Consider the following 15,920-nt stretch of genomic DNA (forward strand, 5'->3'; position numbering starts at 1 on the left):
CATGGCAAGGAATCTTCTCAAGTTTGGCTTTGATAGAATTTATTTTGGCCGAGATATGACAAAGTCAGTTTCTTCAGACTTAGCAACACAAACTTGGTTGGCCGTAAAATGCGCAATTTTTATTCTATAAAAAATCTTTATATAACTTTTTGTCAAGCCAGCCTGGAGATGCTGTGTGCCAAGTTTCGTGCAGATCCATTGCCCGGTCTAGGAGGAGTTCGAAAAAGTTGGTTTTTGATAAATCGTGATTTTTCACGCATAAAAGTCTAGGCGGAAATGGGCGTGGCCTACATCAGAAGATTTATTTGTATTCAGGGAACGAGTGGATGTAAGATTTTTTAATATCCGATGTACGGTTTGGGAGTTATAGGGCCAAACGCGTTTTTTCTGGTATAGCGCCACCTAGTGTCGGAAGTGGGACAATTTTTTGCGCCTGAGGTCTCTGCGGAGTTTTGGACCAGTCCTGAAAATTGCGCGTTGCCACCATGTTCAGTTTAGGCTGCAGTACCACTTTTATGCGGAGAAGAATAATAATGGAGAAGAAAAATCCTTACGAAAACAATAGGGTTCCACAGCCCTGCTGTGTGAACCGCGTATCGCTTGCGATTACCGCGGTGCACGCATCCTCGGGCTTGGACCCCTAAAAACATCTTTTGAAATTGTTCTTAATGCCATCCATCCATCTTCGTCCGCTTATCCGGTATCGGATTGCAGGGGGAGCAGCTCCAGCAGGGGACCCCAAACTTCCCTTTCCCAAGCCACATTAACCAGCTCCGACTGGGGAATCCCGAGGTGTTCCCAGGCAGGTCGAGATATAATCTCTCCATCTATTCCTGGGTCTTCCTTGAGGCCTTCTCCCAGCTGGACGTGCCTGGAACACAGCCTTTGTTTCCCTTTTTTAAAGAGGGAAACCAACACCCCAGTCTGCCACTCCCTAGGCACTGTCCCAGACCTCCACGCAATGTTGAAGAGGCGTGTCCACACCCAGAGCTTTCAGCATTTCTGGACGTATCTCATCGCCCTGGGGCGTTGCCACTGTGGAGTTGTTTAACTACTTCAGCGACTTCCACTAGGGAAATTGACAACAATCTACCATCATCCTCGAGCTCTGCCTCTACCATAGAGGGCGTTTTAGCTGGATTTAGGAGTTCCTCAAAGTGCTCCTTCCAGCGCCCTATTGCCTACTCAGTTGAGGTCAACTGAATCCCGTCCTTACTGTTCACAGCTTGGATGGTTCTCCGCTTCACCCTACTGAGGTGGCGAACTGTTTTCCGGAAGCATCTTGGTGCCGACCGAAAGTCCTTCTCCATGTCTTTTCCAAACTTCTCCCACACCCGCTGCTTTTCCCCTTTCATGGCAAAGGCTGCAGCCCTGCGGTACCTCGCAACTGCTTTGGATCCCCCCTGGGATAGCCTATCTTCAGTCGGACGGCTTTCCTAACCACCTATGTCCACCAGGATGTTCTTGGGTCACTGCCCCTTGAGTCATCTAAGACCCCAGCTCTCCACCCCCGCTTCAGCAATGAAAACGTTTAACATTGTCCACTCCGGCTCAATGCCCCCACGTATCTCCATCATTGCCCATGTGTGCGTTGAAGTCCCCCGGCAGAACTATGGAGTCCCCCACTGGAGCCCCATACGGGACTCCATTCAAGGGCTCCAAAAAGGCAGAATACTCCGAGCTCTTGTTTGGTGCATATGCACAAACAACAGTCAGAGTTTTCCCCCCATCACCCGCAGGCGTAGGGAGGCAACCCTCTCGTCCACCAGAAACGCAGCGGCTCAGCCAGGGGACTTGTGACTATCCCCACACCCGCCTGGCGCCTCACACCCTGGGCAGGATCACATAGCCTTCACCATACCTAGAGATAGGCATCTATCAATGCAAATCAAACCAGCTATTAAGCTAACTGAAATAACAGCGTGCCCGTCTATAGGTATGGTGAAGGGTATGTGATGATGTGGGGTTATTTTAATTCCAAAGCTCCAAGGGAACTTTATCAGGATGCATAGTATCCTGGATCCATGAAATCAATGGCCTTTAAAAAAAAAATCTGCCTGCTTCTATGGGAATTTAACATAGGGGTGTGTAAACTTATGCCCCCTGTGTTTTAAGGAAGAACATTCATTTATTTACAATACATTATCCATTCACAAAGAAATTGGTGTCCTTAAAAGGTTGGATTGTCCTAATTTTTTTAATTTAAATATTAAGATATTAAGATATTAAGATCAATTTCCAAAATATGTTTTTTTAATGGTTTTTAGCTGAGGTGCAGCATACCTCCATCCAAAGCCAGTTTTGCCCTCCACTCAACAGGAAGAAACTCTACATGCTCTGTGGTACGATCAGAGAAGTGCTTCTCCTCCATTTTTCTGGCAGCATCTCTCATCCTGCAAACCAGCCCAAACAAAACAATTAATACAAGAGTTATTTTTATTCCTTTTTCAATTTGCTGTGCTCTCATTGGAAACCTCTTGATATCTCACATGCTGGTGTTCCTGATAATGCGGCCCTGGTCCATCTTCTGACCAATGCCATGCACCACGAAGACGATGTGTGTGGTTTCAGGTGGGCTGTCCTCAGGTGCTGCCTCTTCCACATATCCCCGATGTAGACGTGTCCCACTGCTGGAGGCTGAGTTCATGAGAGGGAACATTATTACCTGAAGTGATGTGTTCCACAGCCTGTGTTTAGTCTTTACCTGACACTACCAACCACAATCAAGTAAACTAAAGTGGTCAAACCAAGCTTCCTGGCAAAAAGGAAATGTAAACCTTTGTTTTTAAACCCTCTCTGCATCACCATATATTATGACCCTGATCTTGAGATGGGCCAAGAGTTTTTTTGTCCAGATTTAAAGATTGACTATGAGATTTCTGCCAAGCAATTCAATGGAGATGAGTGAAATTAGTTTGTGCTGTTCACAGCATTAAAAAACCTGTCCTTATAACTAGACATGCATACTGAAAAAAACACTGTGCTTAACAAACTTAAGGCTAGGGCTGCACAATTAATCAAAATTTAATTACAGTTTAATTTTGGCTTCCCACAATCAAATTTGCGTGATCGAGCAATATTTTAAATGTGTCATTCTGTTCATAGAACGATCCAAGTTTTTTTGCAAAGCCAACCTACCGCTCCGTAAACCACTGTCTGATCTTGAGCCAGTCAGAGTTGTTCCTTGCACCGCACGGCTTAGTTTTTAGATGTAGACAGTAAGAGGATAGAGTAACGTGAGGAAAATTCCACAACAGATAGCAGTTGGTCATACGTCAGTCACAAGGTTTACCAGTTTAGTTTTAAACACAACATTTTGTCCTGTTTGTGTTGTTTTTCAGATAAGCAATGACCAGTGCAAGTTTGTGTCGGTTAGCTCACAGGTCTAGAGTGCAACTAACATTTTTCCTAGGTCGCACCGGTGCACCTAATGTCCTCGCATCTGCTGCCTTTCCACAAACGAAGCAATGTGGTTTAATGTTGCGTTACATCACAGCCGCTGCTCCCAGCAACATGGAGAGACACAGCGGCGACAGCGCTGGTCCACACTTCTTTTAAAGTGAAAAGACATGACATTCTCAAACCAAATAAACAAAATTTTTCTTATTTTAACATGGAAATTATTCCAATCTGCTGGTTAGTGCATACTATGACAACAAACAGGTTGTTGTGTCTGACGTGCTGACGTTTACTGTAAGCGAATTGTGTCACTTCCGGTGCTCCTGTGTCACGGACGCTAGTTTGCTGCTCCAGCAAAAACTTACTCAACTCTGCTTTATTGTTTAATTTAGCGGCTAAATGCCTGGGTTGCATTCAAATTACACTAGTTATATTCAAGCACTTATAGTTCTCTTCTCTTACAGCAACTGCCTCACTGATCTCACAATTGTTAAAACGCTGTTCCTTACTTTAGCTTAGCCATTAACAATGGCTAATTCCTCTACCTCTCCTGCTCTCTCCAGCTCTGTGTGTCAGATGTTTAGCTATTCCTCTGCTTCCTTTAGTGATAAAGATACATGTAATAAATGTAGTTTATTTGCTTAAAATCATTTTCTTCCATAGCTAGCCAGTGCCCCGTAGCTGATGCAGACCAACATACTGTAGCTTCTGTTAGGAATCCCTCGGGAGGCTCCAAGCAGCAGGCGAGAGGGTGACAGTCTGACAGAAGCGTAGCCTAGCTCTAAACCAGAGAGTGCACATGACGGCAGTCAAGCTAAACCGAGATGGCAAAAGTACCTATTTCCCGTAGTTAAGTAGAAGTATAGATACTTTTATTAAGAAAATACTCTGGTAAAATTGAAGTACTGATTGGGGGTGGCAGTAGCTTAGTCCGTAGAGAGTTGGGTTTGGAACTGGAGGGTCGCTGGTTTAAATGGACCAAAGTATGGTAGTGGACTGGTAGCTTGAGAGGTGCCAGTTCACCTCCTGGGCACTGCCAAGGTGCTCTTGAGTAAGGCACTGAACCCCCAAGCATTGACATTGTGCATGTGCATGTATACTGTAGGTACTGAGCATGTTAGTATAATTCAGGCCTGTGTGTAATAACAACAAGAGTGTAAATTGTTATTTCCCCTTTTGAGATTAATAAAACATACATTATTATTTTATTAACTTCTTTACTCAAGTAAAAGTAACAAAGTACAGGCTTGGAAATTTACTTAAAATATAAAAGTAAAAGTAGCCTTGCGAATGACAACCATTTTTTACAAAACGCTACTTGGACCACACACATTACTAGATAGCATGCTCAGGAACTTCAGTGGACATGAAAACATGCTCTTTACATGCCATTGGCTAAATTTTAAATGGATGTCTGCCAATAGGCTTAAAACATCACATTTATGAGTACAGGGACTCCAGGTTAATAAGATTCTGAATGAGCAGCAATATATGAATTCAGTTGTGATTCTGTGAGAATTCACAGATCCAATTCCTCTTTTTTAATCTTCCCCTTAACATTTAAATGGAGCTACATGTATGTGTGTGTGCTCAAATATAGCTTCTGGAAAGAAAATAAAGGGTAAGATATGAATTACTAAACACGCATAAATTAAGAAGTTCCCCATACTTTACATTAGCCAGGAGTCATTCTTGATGCCTACATTCTCAAACATCTCTCTCAGATAAGGCAGAGAATTATTGGGAATATCTTGCTGGTTGTCTGTCGAATCTCTGGAATCTCTGTCTCTTCATTTTAAATCATGGCGCCGTCCATACTAATATGTCCTAACGTTAGCGTCATTAAGCCACAATATTTTGCCGCGAATGAATGCAGAATGCCACTGTCTGTCAATTCGTAGTAGCGGTGCGTCAAGTGCAACGTACAGTATATTTCCATCCAATTAGAGTGACTTTGGCATTGATGACACAAACATAATAACAGTAACGCCAGTAAAATGATTGGAAAGTTGTTTGAGCCACGTGTCTGTTAAAACACAGACAGGAGACAACTTCTCTCTGTTGATGCAACGTGCAACCTAGCTAACAGGTGAAGAACACAAACAACAGAATTACTAGCTAACTTACTTTAAATGTGCAGGAAATACAGACCAACACAACAACAGGCTTAAATTAACTGACATCATAAGTTATATGACTTACAGTTCTCAAGGACACACACACACAATCTCAACTAACTATCTTCCGGAGAGTTTGTCTTTTTTTCTTTTCTCTCACTTTCTTCAATGTGTGGCGAGCACGCCTAGTTGCGGTCTGAGGGGCTTGTCCGCGCAATTCTCCGACATTACGACCTCTTGTACAAAACTAAAGTAACGAGCCATTTTTTTTATTTACGTAAGGAGTAGAAAGTACAGATATTTGTGTTAAAATGTAAGGAGTAAAAGTAAAAAGTTGCCACAAAAATCTACTTGAGTACAGTAACAAAGTAGTACTTTGTAACTTCCCATCTCTGGTACTGCGGAATGTGAAGTTGACGGTGTTGTGCCAATGTACTTATCCCCAGCCAGGTTTTGTATCACTGGGGCCAGAACCATGACAACCCAAGTTTGATATCAGTAATCAGATATGCAGCGCTACATGCTGCTCTGTGCTTCCGTTGGAGCAGTCGCCCACTCATAGTTTGATAATCAGGATGTCTATCCCCTGATTCAGATCAGTTAAATCAAAGGTAAACAAAAGAGGAGCTATACTTAACAATTTAGTTTGAATTAAATCCACTACACTACTACACTACTACAATGATAAAACAGAATAGGAAAATTAGTTGTGAACTATTAAATATTAGATCTCTGTATTCTAAAACAGTATTAGTATTAGTATTAGTATCAGTATTATTATTGTTGCATTTGACACTATTGGCCATACCATCCTGTTCCATACCAGGCAGTTAGAAATCTAGGAGTTATTGTTGATCAGGATATATCCTAGAACGCCCACTTAAAACAAACCTCAAGAACAGCCTTTTTCACCTACGAAACATTGCTAACATTGCTTTAGATTCCTAAACTAATCTAAAAATAGTCACAATGCAAGTGTAGAAAACTCCCTGCTGGACTGATGAGCATTCGTCACTCTTTGGACTCACGCATTCGTGCACATGCGGAGCTTCACCATTTCCTTTTGTAGTTTGCTGCGGACGTGAGCGCAGCGTTACTTACATTACTTACACAATGTTATGTTCATGCTAGTTTAGCATGTATTTTCATTTGTGTAAGTCAACATGATAGTATCTTTCTTATCATTGTTCAGGATAGCATGCTAATGTCTACAGTAATGCTAAGAACGTGCTGCAGACTGTACCATTCAGAAACAATAGTTGATACCTTATTATTGGATGCATGTTAGTACAGCGTTCTACATGTGTTAATTACAATCCTCCCCATTCATTATGTACATTTTATATTTATATAGTCTGTATTTCTTTATGTTAAAGCAAAAAGCACTGTATTCAATGCTGGATCTGGATTTCAATAAATCTATTGAACTAAAACCAAAGGTTGCAGCAAAATGCTATAAAGAAGAATGTTTTCCTTTGCACACCAATAAAGTTTTCTTTTGTCAACATTGAAAAATGAGATCCTAACATTGCCTCCAGTGCACTATAATGCAAAACGTGTTGTCCCACCTGTTGGCTGTATAGGTCTACCTAATAACTGTATACCTAATGGCCTAACCCTATCTTATTTCTTTTCACTTCTTCCGAGACTTCTGCAGGAGTTGAGCCTTGAAAACCACAGATGCATCACAGCTGGACTGTTGGAGAGGCAATCGGGTCTGATTTTTGATCTATTGATGGGGCATCAGCAAAGACATGGTGCGCCTACATATGCGGAGGTACCTTGATGTACCTGTAGCCACTGCAGAGCCATGCTGATGGACAGGGAGCGGAAATGCTGTGAAAACCCAGCTGGGTTCTGTTGAAAGCGCAGAGAGCATCATGAAGACGAAGGAACACACCAGTTGGTCTGTAGTATTGTTGTGGAGAAGTTTAAAGCCGGATTTGGATACAAAAGATTTCCCAAGCTTTAAACATCCCAAGGAGCACTGTGCAAGCGATCATTTTGAAATGGAAGGAGTATCAGACCACTGCAAATCTACCAAGACCTGGCCGTCCCTTTAAACTTTCAGCTCAGACAAGGAGAAGACTGATCACAGAGGCAGCCAAGAGGCCCATGATCACTCTGGATGAACTGCAGAATCTACAGAAACTCCAGATTCCACGATGCTTTGTTCCTGAAAACCTAGGGAAGGTACAGAGGATTGAACTGCATCACTTCTCGGATGCGAGTAGCTATGGGTACGGTCAGTGTTCATATATCAGAGTGGTGGCAGAAGACAAAGTGCATTGCTCTATAGTCATAGGTAAAGCCAGGGTTGCACCCACCAAAGTTGTAACCATACCTAGACTAGAGTTAACAGCTGCAGTGGTCTCCTCAGCAGTTGGCAGTATGTTAAAGGAGGAGCTGGAGCTCAAGATTGATCAAGAATACTTTTGGACAGACTCGCAAGTAGTCTTAGGCTACATTAACAACGAGGCACGCAGGTTTCATGTTTTTGTTGCTAATAGAGTCCAACGAATCAGAGAAACAACAAACCCAGCCCAGTGGTACTACATGGACACCGACCAAAACCCGGCGGACCATGCTTCCAGAGGGCTCAAAGTGGCAGAGTTGATGAGTTCAACGTGGCTCACTGGACCAAAATTCCTGTTGGAAAGAGATTGTTGCCCAAAAGACAACTCCACAGCTTATGGTGGGAGATCCAGAAGTCAAAGTGACACAAGTACTACAGACAAAAGTAGTCGAAGAGGACAATTTTCTGGAAAGACTGGGGCGTTTCTCAAAATGGCATACAGCAGTGAATGTTGTTGCTCAAATACAGAAACTGGCAAAAAGAGCAAAAACAGCAGAGCCCATAAGTGTAGAAGACAGAAGGAAGGCCAGTCTTGTACTTGTGAAGTTGGCTCAAAAGAATGCCTTCAAAGAGGAAATACAAATGTTGAATCATGGCAAACTGCCACAAAATCATCAGTTGTTCCAGCTTGATCCAGTAATGCAAGATGGTGTTCTCAGAGTGGGAGGGCGATTAAAGAAGGCCTCCTTACATCATGACTTGAAGCATCCGGTAATCTTACCAAGATATGGGGTGATTACACGTCTGATCATAGGTTACTGCCATGAAAAAAGTCAGCATCAAAGCAGAGGACAGACTCTCAATGAGCTCAGAGCACATGGTTACTGGGTGGTGGGTGGCAGCAAAATTGTGGCAAGTTACATCAAACAATGTGTCACATGCAGAAGAGCAAGCAGACCAACAGAAATGCAAAAGATGTCAGATTTACCTGCTAACCGTGTTGATCCATCACCACCATTCTCTTTCTGTGGGATGGATTGTTTTGGGCCCTTTCTTACTAAGCAGGGTCGCAGAGAGCATAAGCGGTACGGTCTGATATTCACCTGCCTGTCCTCAAGGGCAATCCACATTGAAATATTGGAAGATCTAACAACTGATGCATTCATAAACGCACTACGGTGTTTTATAGCTATTCGTGGAGCTGTAAGACAAATCAGGTCAGATCGAGGGACAAATTTTGTTGGGGCAAAAAATGAACTCACAAAAGCTTTAAAAGAGGTTGAAAAAGATAGACTGACGTCTTACCTGGCAGAGAAACACTGATTTTATCATGAACGTACCTGATTCTAGTCACATGGGAGGGGTTTGGGAACGGCAGATAAGGACAGTTAGGAGCGTCCTTAGCTGTGTTCTTGTCAAGAGTGCTGGAAGATTAGATGATGCTTCTTTAAGAAAATTTTTCTATGAAGCAATGTCAATAGTAAACAGTCGACGACTCACTACTGACAGCATTAATGATCCCAAAAGTCTAGAACCACTTACTCCAAACCATTTGTTGGCCATGAAAAGCTCTGTCCCGCTTCCTCCTCCAGGCAAATTTGTGGCAGAAGAAAAAAGGTGGCGCAGGGTACAGTACCTGACAGAACAATTCTGAAGTAGATGGAGGAAAGAGTATCTAACAAACATTATCCTCAGACAATGCTGGCACTCAGCAAGGCGTAATGTAAAGGTGGGAGATATAGTCATCGTCAAAGAAGACGAGGTGCCCCGTAATGAATGGAGAATTCATTGGCAGGGTACTAGATGTTTGTAAAGATGAAGATGGGTTGGTGCGAAAGGTTACAGTACAAATGCGAAACAGAAAGCTCAGGAAAGAGGGTCAAAGACTTACTAGTTCATCCATTCTTGAAAGACCTATTCACAAGTTAGTTGTACTTGTAGAAAACAACTCAAATGTGTTGTAATGGAACTAAGCTCTAAGAATTTACAGTACAAGTAAGGAGAGTTAAAATGGCAGTGTTGACCTGAATCCCAGTTGTTTTATTTCTGGAAATTACTAGATTTATTCAAATGTTTCCATAAATGTGTCATAAATCATAGTAATTTGATGGGAGTGTAACTGTCTGAGGGACAGTGCTATGGAGATTTACACGTTAGTTCATATTGTTTGATTATTCCATCAATGTGTGAATTCATACGGTAATTTAAAACCTTAAAAATGTATATTAAATAAGTTTAAAAAGGGACATTTGATTCCAAATTGTACTAAAATGTTTTACATTAAAGATGTTTAAATTTTGTTCTTTATTACAAATGCTAGTTCTTATTTTGAAATCAAAGGTCAAATGTCCAGAGTTTAGTGAAGGCCACACCTGTTGCATTGTGGGAAGAAGGTATTCAGCGAGAGCAAACGTGAATGCAGAGAAAAAATGTACGGTCGTAAACTAAGATTTGCACGGTCCAAGAGGCGCACACGGTAATTGTGCTTTTTTTGTTCAGCTTTGTTACATTTGTGAATATTTGTTGTAATTTCTTTGTATTGAATGCACTTTACGCACTGTTGTGACGCTAACACTAATAACATTGTGGGGCCCGTCTAGTTAAAGAAACGTGTGTAAGATATTGTAAAATCACTGAAAGTATTTTGACTTATTGTATTTTATGTGTTTATTTTCTTTATGTTTTCACGGTGTCTTGTGGATGGAATTGTGGAAATAAATGTTAAAAGGACATCTGTATGATGCGTGGCCGTATTCAATTGGACCGGTGTAATTACAGTGATCTTTAATTGTTGTTTTAGTTCTGCACATTAAACCTTGTTAAGCTTTTTCACGTTAAGCGTTTTAGAATGTACTGACAGGCAGTGTTTTGAACAGAGAAGCATGTAACCAGCGCAGCAGCAGAACGGCTGTGTCTGCCGTGTGGGGATAGAGATTTTTGTGGATTTGTTTGCATCTGTCGCTCAAGAATTATATGTGTTATGAACTTTATACATTGAGCTTGAGGTTTTCAAAAAAAGTGGTGGGTACAAAATGACTCATGACTAAATCTGATAGGTACGCGTACCCACTGTCCCACCGAAATCAACGCCTATGTATTTGTTATTGCCGCAAGTTAGCTATGGACAATCATACGATTAATTGCAATTTAATATTTTAATCGAGTGACAGCCATAATTTTTACACATACCTTTAGAGAAGCCTAGTTTCTGAGTGACCGTACGGGCGATCTTGGAGGTTGTGGCGTCGCTGTACAGGTACACCTCATCCACACTGTGCCAGTCCACATGACTCTTGCTCAGCTTCAGACTGTGGATGGCTGGGAGACATTTGTGTGATTAGCAGAAAGTGACACTCTTTATTAAGCATAATTCATTTACCATTCCTACTGAGGGTGTGTATAATGTGTGTAAAACTCCATTGCATTGAAGTCCACATTCACAAAAGTCATCATGTACACACACTCAGTGCCTCCTTTTCCGTCAGCAGAGTATTGGTTCAGCTGGAGTCAGCTAAAAGAACCTTACCTGACTTGTTTTGGACTTGTTCTAATGAAAGGAGTCACCCCAATCAACTGGACACAAACACAGACACGCACGCACAAACACAGACAGACAGACAGACAGACACACACACACACACACACACACACACAAACACACACTAGAGTGCGGATCGGGCCGGATTTTTCTGTCCGAGCCCGGCCCGCGTCCGACAGAGCAGTAACCAAACCCGACCCAAGCCCGACAGGCATTAAGATATTTCTGTCCGAGCCCGACCCTAGCCCGACACAGTTAAAATCGCATTTGTTTCTCATACTAATGACACATGTACGTTTGTTTGTGTGGAAAGCTCGCTTTTATTAAGCAAGTGTAGGAAGGCATTGGGAAATGTCAACAGATGAGCGCATCAATGCACACGGGGCAACAAGCGCCATTACCTCCATAATAAGCTGTTTTAAATTCAAAATGTTTAATGCCTTATCGCGCTGATGTGACCGAGCCCGACCCGAACCCGAGCATCCTTTCTAAAAATCTGTCCGAACCCGGCCCGACCCGTCGGGCTCGGGTCGGGTATCCATCCTCTAACACACACACACACACACGTGTGCCGGCTGTGGCTCAGTGGTAGAGCGGTTGCCTGCCAATCGGAAGGTTGGTGGTTCGATCCACGCCCCTGCAGTCATTGTCGAAGTGTCCTTGGGCAAGACACTGAACCCTGAGTTGCCCCCGGTGCTGCGCATCGGAGTTTGAATGTATGTGAATGTTTATCTGATGAGCAGGTGGCACCTTGTACGGCAGCCCCGGCCACAGTGTATGAATGTGTGTGAATGGTGAATGTTTCCTGTAGATGTAAAAGCGCTTTGAGCAGTTGTTAAGACTGGAAAAGCGCTATATAAATACAGCACATTACATTTACATTACACACACACCACCTGAAGCCATACACTTAAACTAAACCCATTCATCTCCATACACACCTATCTTCTTTGTCTTTCATGGACATATCTTTCAAAGTCTACTTCATTCCACACAACACATTCCTTACCATCCTTGCAGTCCACTGTGGTGGTCACCACCTCCATCTCGTAGGTGTCCCTCATCCGTTGCCCTCTGAAGTGGGCAAGGTTCTCCATCTCGATGAGGTCACTCTCGTCCTCCTCCAGCGGAAGCCACGTTCCATCAATGAACCACTGACCCCTCATCACAGGAATACGGTCTTGCTCTGAGGGACACCAAATAATAATAATCTTATGGAAAGTTCCCCATGCCTATCTCTAGGTATGGTGATGGTGTGGGGTTATTTTAATTCCAAAGGCCAAGGGAACTTTATGAGGATGCATAGGATCCTGGATACAAAACTCTCCACACACGTTTCAAAACAGGCTCAGTGCAGCCAAACACTGTGAACAATCCTCACTGAGATAACACACACTGTCGCTCAGAACACACTGAGAGTAAAAACACTAGCAATACCGAAATTACAAACTTTTCATCTTTACAGTATGAACAATTTGAGTCACTTCACATTACTCAATAGCTTCTTTAAAGAAGAGATATAGGTTTTATAATATATCATTTATAAGTAAGAAACAAGAATGAATGAAAATCGTTAGTTTGCTTCAATATAGTGTTTTGTCTCTAGTAATTTATGGAATTACTAGAAAAAAATAAAGGAATAGTTTGACTGATCCTGCCTCTCTCCAGCATCATGGAGCAAGTTTTCTTCATCCCATTGGATGTCTGCATCACCTCTAACTGCAAATTAATGTGGTGTTTCCATTTCTTTCACCTCCATTACTTTCTGAAAAACAGTAACAACGGAATTTTACTATTGTAAAGCTATAGCGTTTGTCACCTTTGTTTTATAACTGTGTAAGTAACCTCATAAATCTGACCTGGATATGTTGGTATCTTTGCTCTTTTACTTTTTTCTCTCAAACAGATAATTGTTTCATTCTTGTTTGGGGTTTGTATTCAAAAAAGGCTTTCTGAGCTTTCTCTGTGTAAATACCGTATGTGCTCACTAACTAGCCTAAACAAGACGCTTCCTTATGCTTTCAGCTAAAATTGCAATCAGAAGTGTTTGATAAGCACCAGACTGAAATCTGTTCTGTTTCGAATGTGTGGTTGAGCCATAGCATAAAGTGTTTCGAGTTTTTAAAACTGTGTTCAACAATGAAAAAGGAACTAGAGTTTGGTCCACATGAACATGTCACAGTGACCTCTGAATCCCCTGTGTTTTCTGTTTGTTTACCTGTCAGTCTTTCCCTGTGTCTCTTCCCCTGTGTGTAGTGTGTGTGTGTGTGTGTGTGTGTGTGTGTGTGTGTGTGTGTGTGTGTGTGTGTGTGTGTGTGTGTGTGTGTGTGTGTTCATCTACAGGGGCGCGGGTCTACAGGCATTACCAGGCACACCTGGCTTCCATTTACAATCAAGCTCAGTATAAAAAAATACGCTCTCCACTCACTCATTGGCAGATTATTTCTGATCACCATGAGGTAACGCCGCTGCCCTTATTCTCCAGTGTAAAATTCTCTAGTGAAGGACTTAACTTTGGATTTTTGTTGTACTCCGCTGAATCTGACTTCACCTGTGTGTCTCTCTCATCTGCAGCACCTGTCACAGCTTATCCACTGCCGTTACCTGCCACAAATCCCACACCACCTGAAACTATCTGTTTACATCAGGACTGTCACCTCATCACCTTTTTTCCACCCTCGGACTTGCAAATACAGAGATGCAATAAAATCACTTACAACTAAACCATGTGCTACTGGGGTCAACACTAGGAGCTATCCGTAACAGAACTGCTGCTGTGCAGACTGAAGTTACATTTTTATACATGTGACTTCTTGTGCCCACTGTCATCTAAAAAGTAGGCCTAGCCTTGCTTCATAAATGCCAACTGAAATAGATCTATCCAGTACAATAGTAGAAGTATAGCTGGTTGTAATAGTTCGTAATAATAATTATTGTGGTACAAACTGGTGTTGGAAGAAGCAGAGGTGGTAATTATGGGAACGTTTTACTTATTATTCGCCAAAGACGAAGTAAGTTACGTAGTACTGTAGCTGCAACTTTTAAGTAACTTTAGGCTGGTGGAGCTGCTACTTATAAGTAATTAAATGGTAGCAATATATTGTAACAGCTTTATCATTCTGGACATAAATCACATAAATTCTTAACATGCTCACGGTTCCAGTAAACGGGGTAGCATTCCTTCTCCCTGATATCGACTTCATAGAGACCCCCTCTGACACACACTGCCTCCACGCTGATGTCTTCCGGATCCCTCATCTCTTCTGACAAGTGCCGCTGACCTCCGCTATGCTGCACCGCCGACTCTGCACTGTCCTCGGCTCCGCTCTCCGTCTGGACCTCCTGTTCTTCAGCCTCGACTGGATTGACGGGGCGTTTGACCTTGTCAGGGTTCTGCTTACTGAATCTCTGATAGGCGATCTCGATTTTTAAGGAGTCATGTCCAACGAAGGGTTTCCACGTCCGCTTGTCCTCTTTGTAAAACCACCGCACCTCCTCTGGCCCCAGCTCAGTAACGATCTCACCGCGGTGCCTGGAGCTATTTGACCGTATGCGCTTCTTGGTTGTGGAATTTCCGTCACTTTCGGTGTAGTTTGGATCGATGTCCAGATATGAGCTCGAATATTCTTCCCCAGCCAAGCCCAGCATCATTACATCATGGGATAACAGCGGCAGGTGTCTGTCAGAGCTGGGCTGCTCTTGATCCCTGTCCCCCGCTGCAACGCTACCGTTATCCCCCATCGGATTGTCGTCGTAACCAGACATAAACACATCATTTGCCATATCCCATTCGTTACTGCTGACAGAGTTATTCTCCGAGCTCTGTTGGCGGCTAACGTTAGTCGTTTTGTCCATCATATTGCTCATGGTTTGGCCGCAGATTATTAGACTCAATAAAGTTAAATGGAAAATAAAAAATACACAATGGCCCTACCGTTCGAATATGAGCTAACATTAACGTTATACCAGATTAACGGTTTCGTCTCCCCAGTATGTAGTTAACATCTGTATGCCAAACTCTTCTGATCCAGACAATATTTCTTAACATTATAACTAACGTGAGGATTTAAAAATATTTACTATTTAGCTAAACGAAATAACCTCCTGATTTCCTGCCTGCAACGCTACACACGCCCCGTTCACATTCCCGTTTTTTTGGGATAACTGCTGGAATAATCAATGAACGGTAGCCTAGCTGGATATGGTGGTAAATCTCAGTTGCTCCATCACGTCAACGAAGACAAACTAAACTTCCTGTTTAAACATTCAAAATAAAATCGTTATCCGCGGGCAAGAATAAGCGGCTTTTACAATTATGACAGAGTAGGCGAAATATATATTGAATGAAAATACAACCGTAGCTTGTAACGTTACAATAGTATAAAACAGGTTTACTATGTTAGCTAGCTAGCTATACTATGACGCTAACGTAGCTAGCTAGCTAGCTCGCAAGCTTATTTTTACATGCAATTTTCTGTTGCTCAATTCTGTGGCCTAGCTAAATGAGTCACATTTAGGTTATTGCCGTTAGCTAGTTCCTACCAGAGCCATGTAGAGAGACTTTCTCTAA

General features: G+C 42.4%; 1 protein-coding gene across 1 annotated transcript in view; it reads right to left on the bottom strand.

Annotated features, from left to right (window-relative positions):
* ddhd1b (DDHD domain containing 1b) overlaps positions 1-15,875 on the bottom strand; it is a 29,626-nt gene extending 13,751 nt beyond the window's left edge. The window contains exons 1-5 of the mRNA XM_034900189.1: positions 14,506-15,875; positions 12,360-12,536; positions 11,002-11,130; positions 2,490-2,637; positions 2,284-2,393 (exon numbers count right to left, since the gene is read on the bottom strand). Of these exons, the coding sequence (XP_034756080.1) occupies positions 2,284-2,393; positions 2,490-2,637; positions 11,002-11,130; positions 12,360-12,536; positions 14,506-15,217 (1,276 nt within the window). The 5' untranslated portion in view covers positions 15,218-15,875. The remainder of the gene's footprint in view (positions 1-2,283; positions 2,394-2,489; positions 2,638-11,001; positions 11,131-12,359; positions 12,537-14,505) is intronic.
* Positions 15,876-15,920: the final 45 nt, after the last annotated feature.

This window comes from Etheostoma cragini, chromosome 18 (genome assembly GCF_013103735.1).
Source record: "Etheostoma cragini isolate CJK2018 chromosome 18, CSU_Ecrag_1.0, whole genome shotgun sequence".
Classification (NCBI taxonomy): Eukaryota; Metazoa; Chordata; class Actinopteri; order Perciformes; family Percidae; genus Etheostoma; species Etheostoma cragini.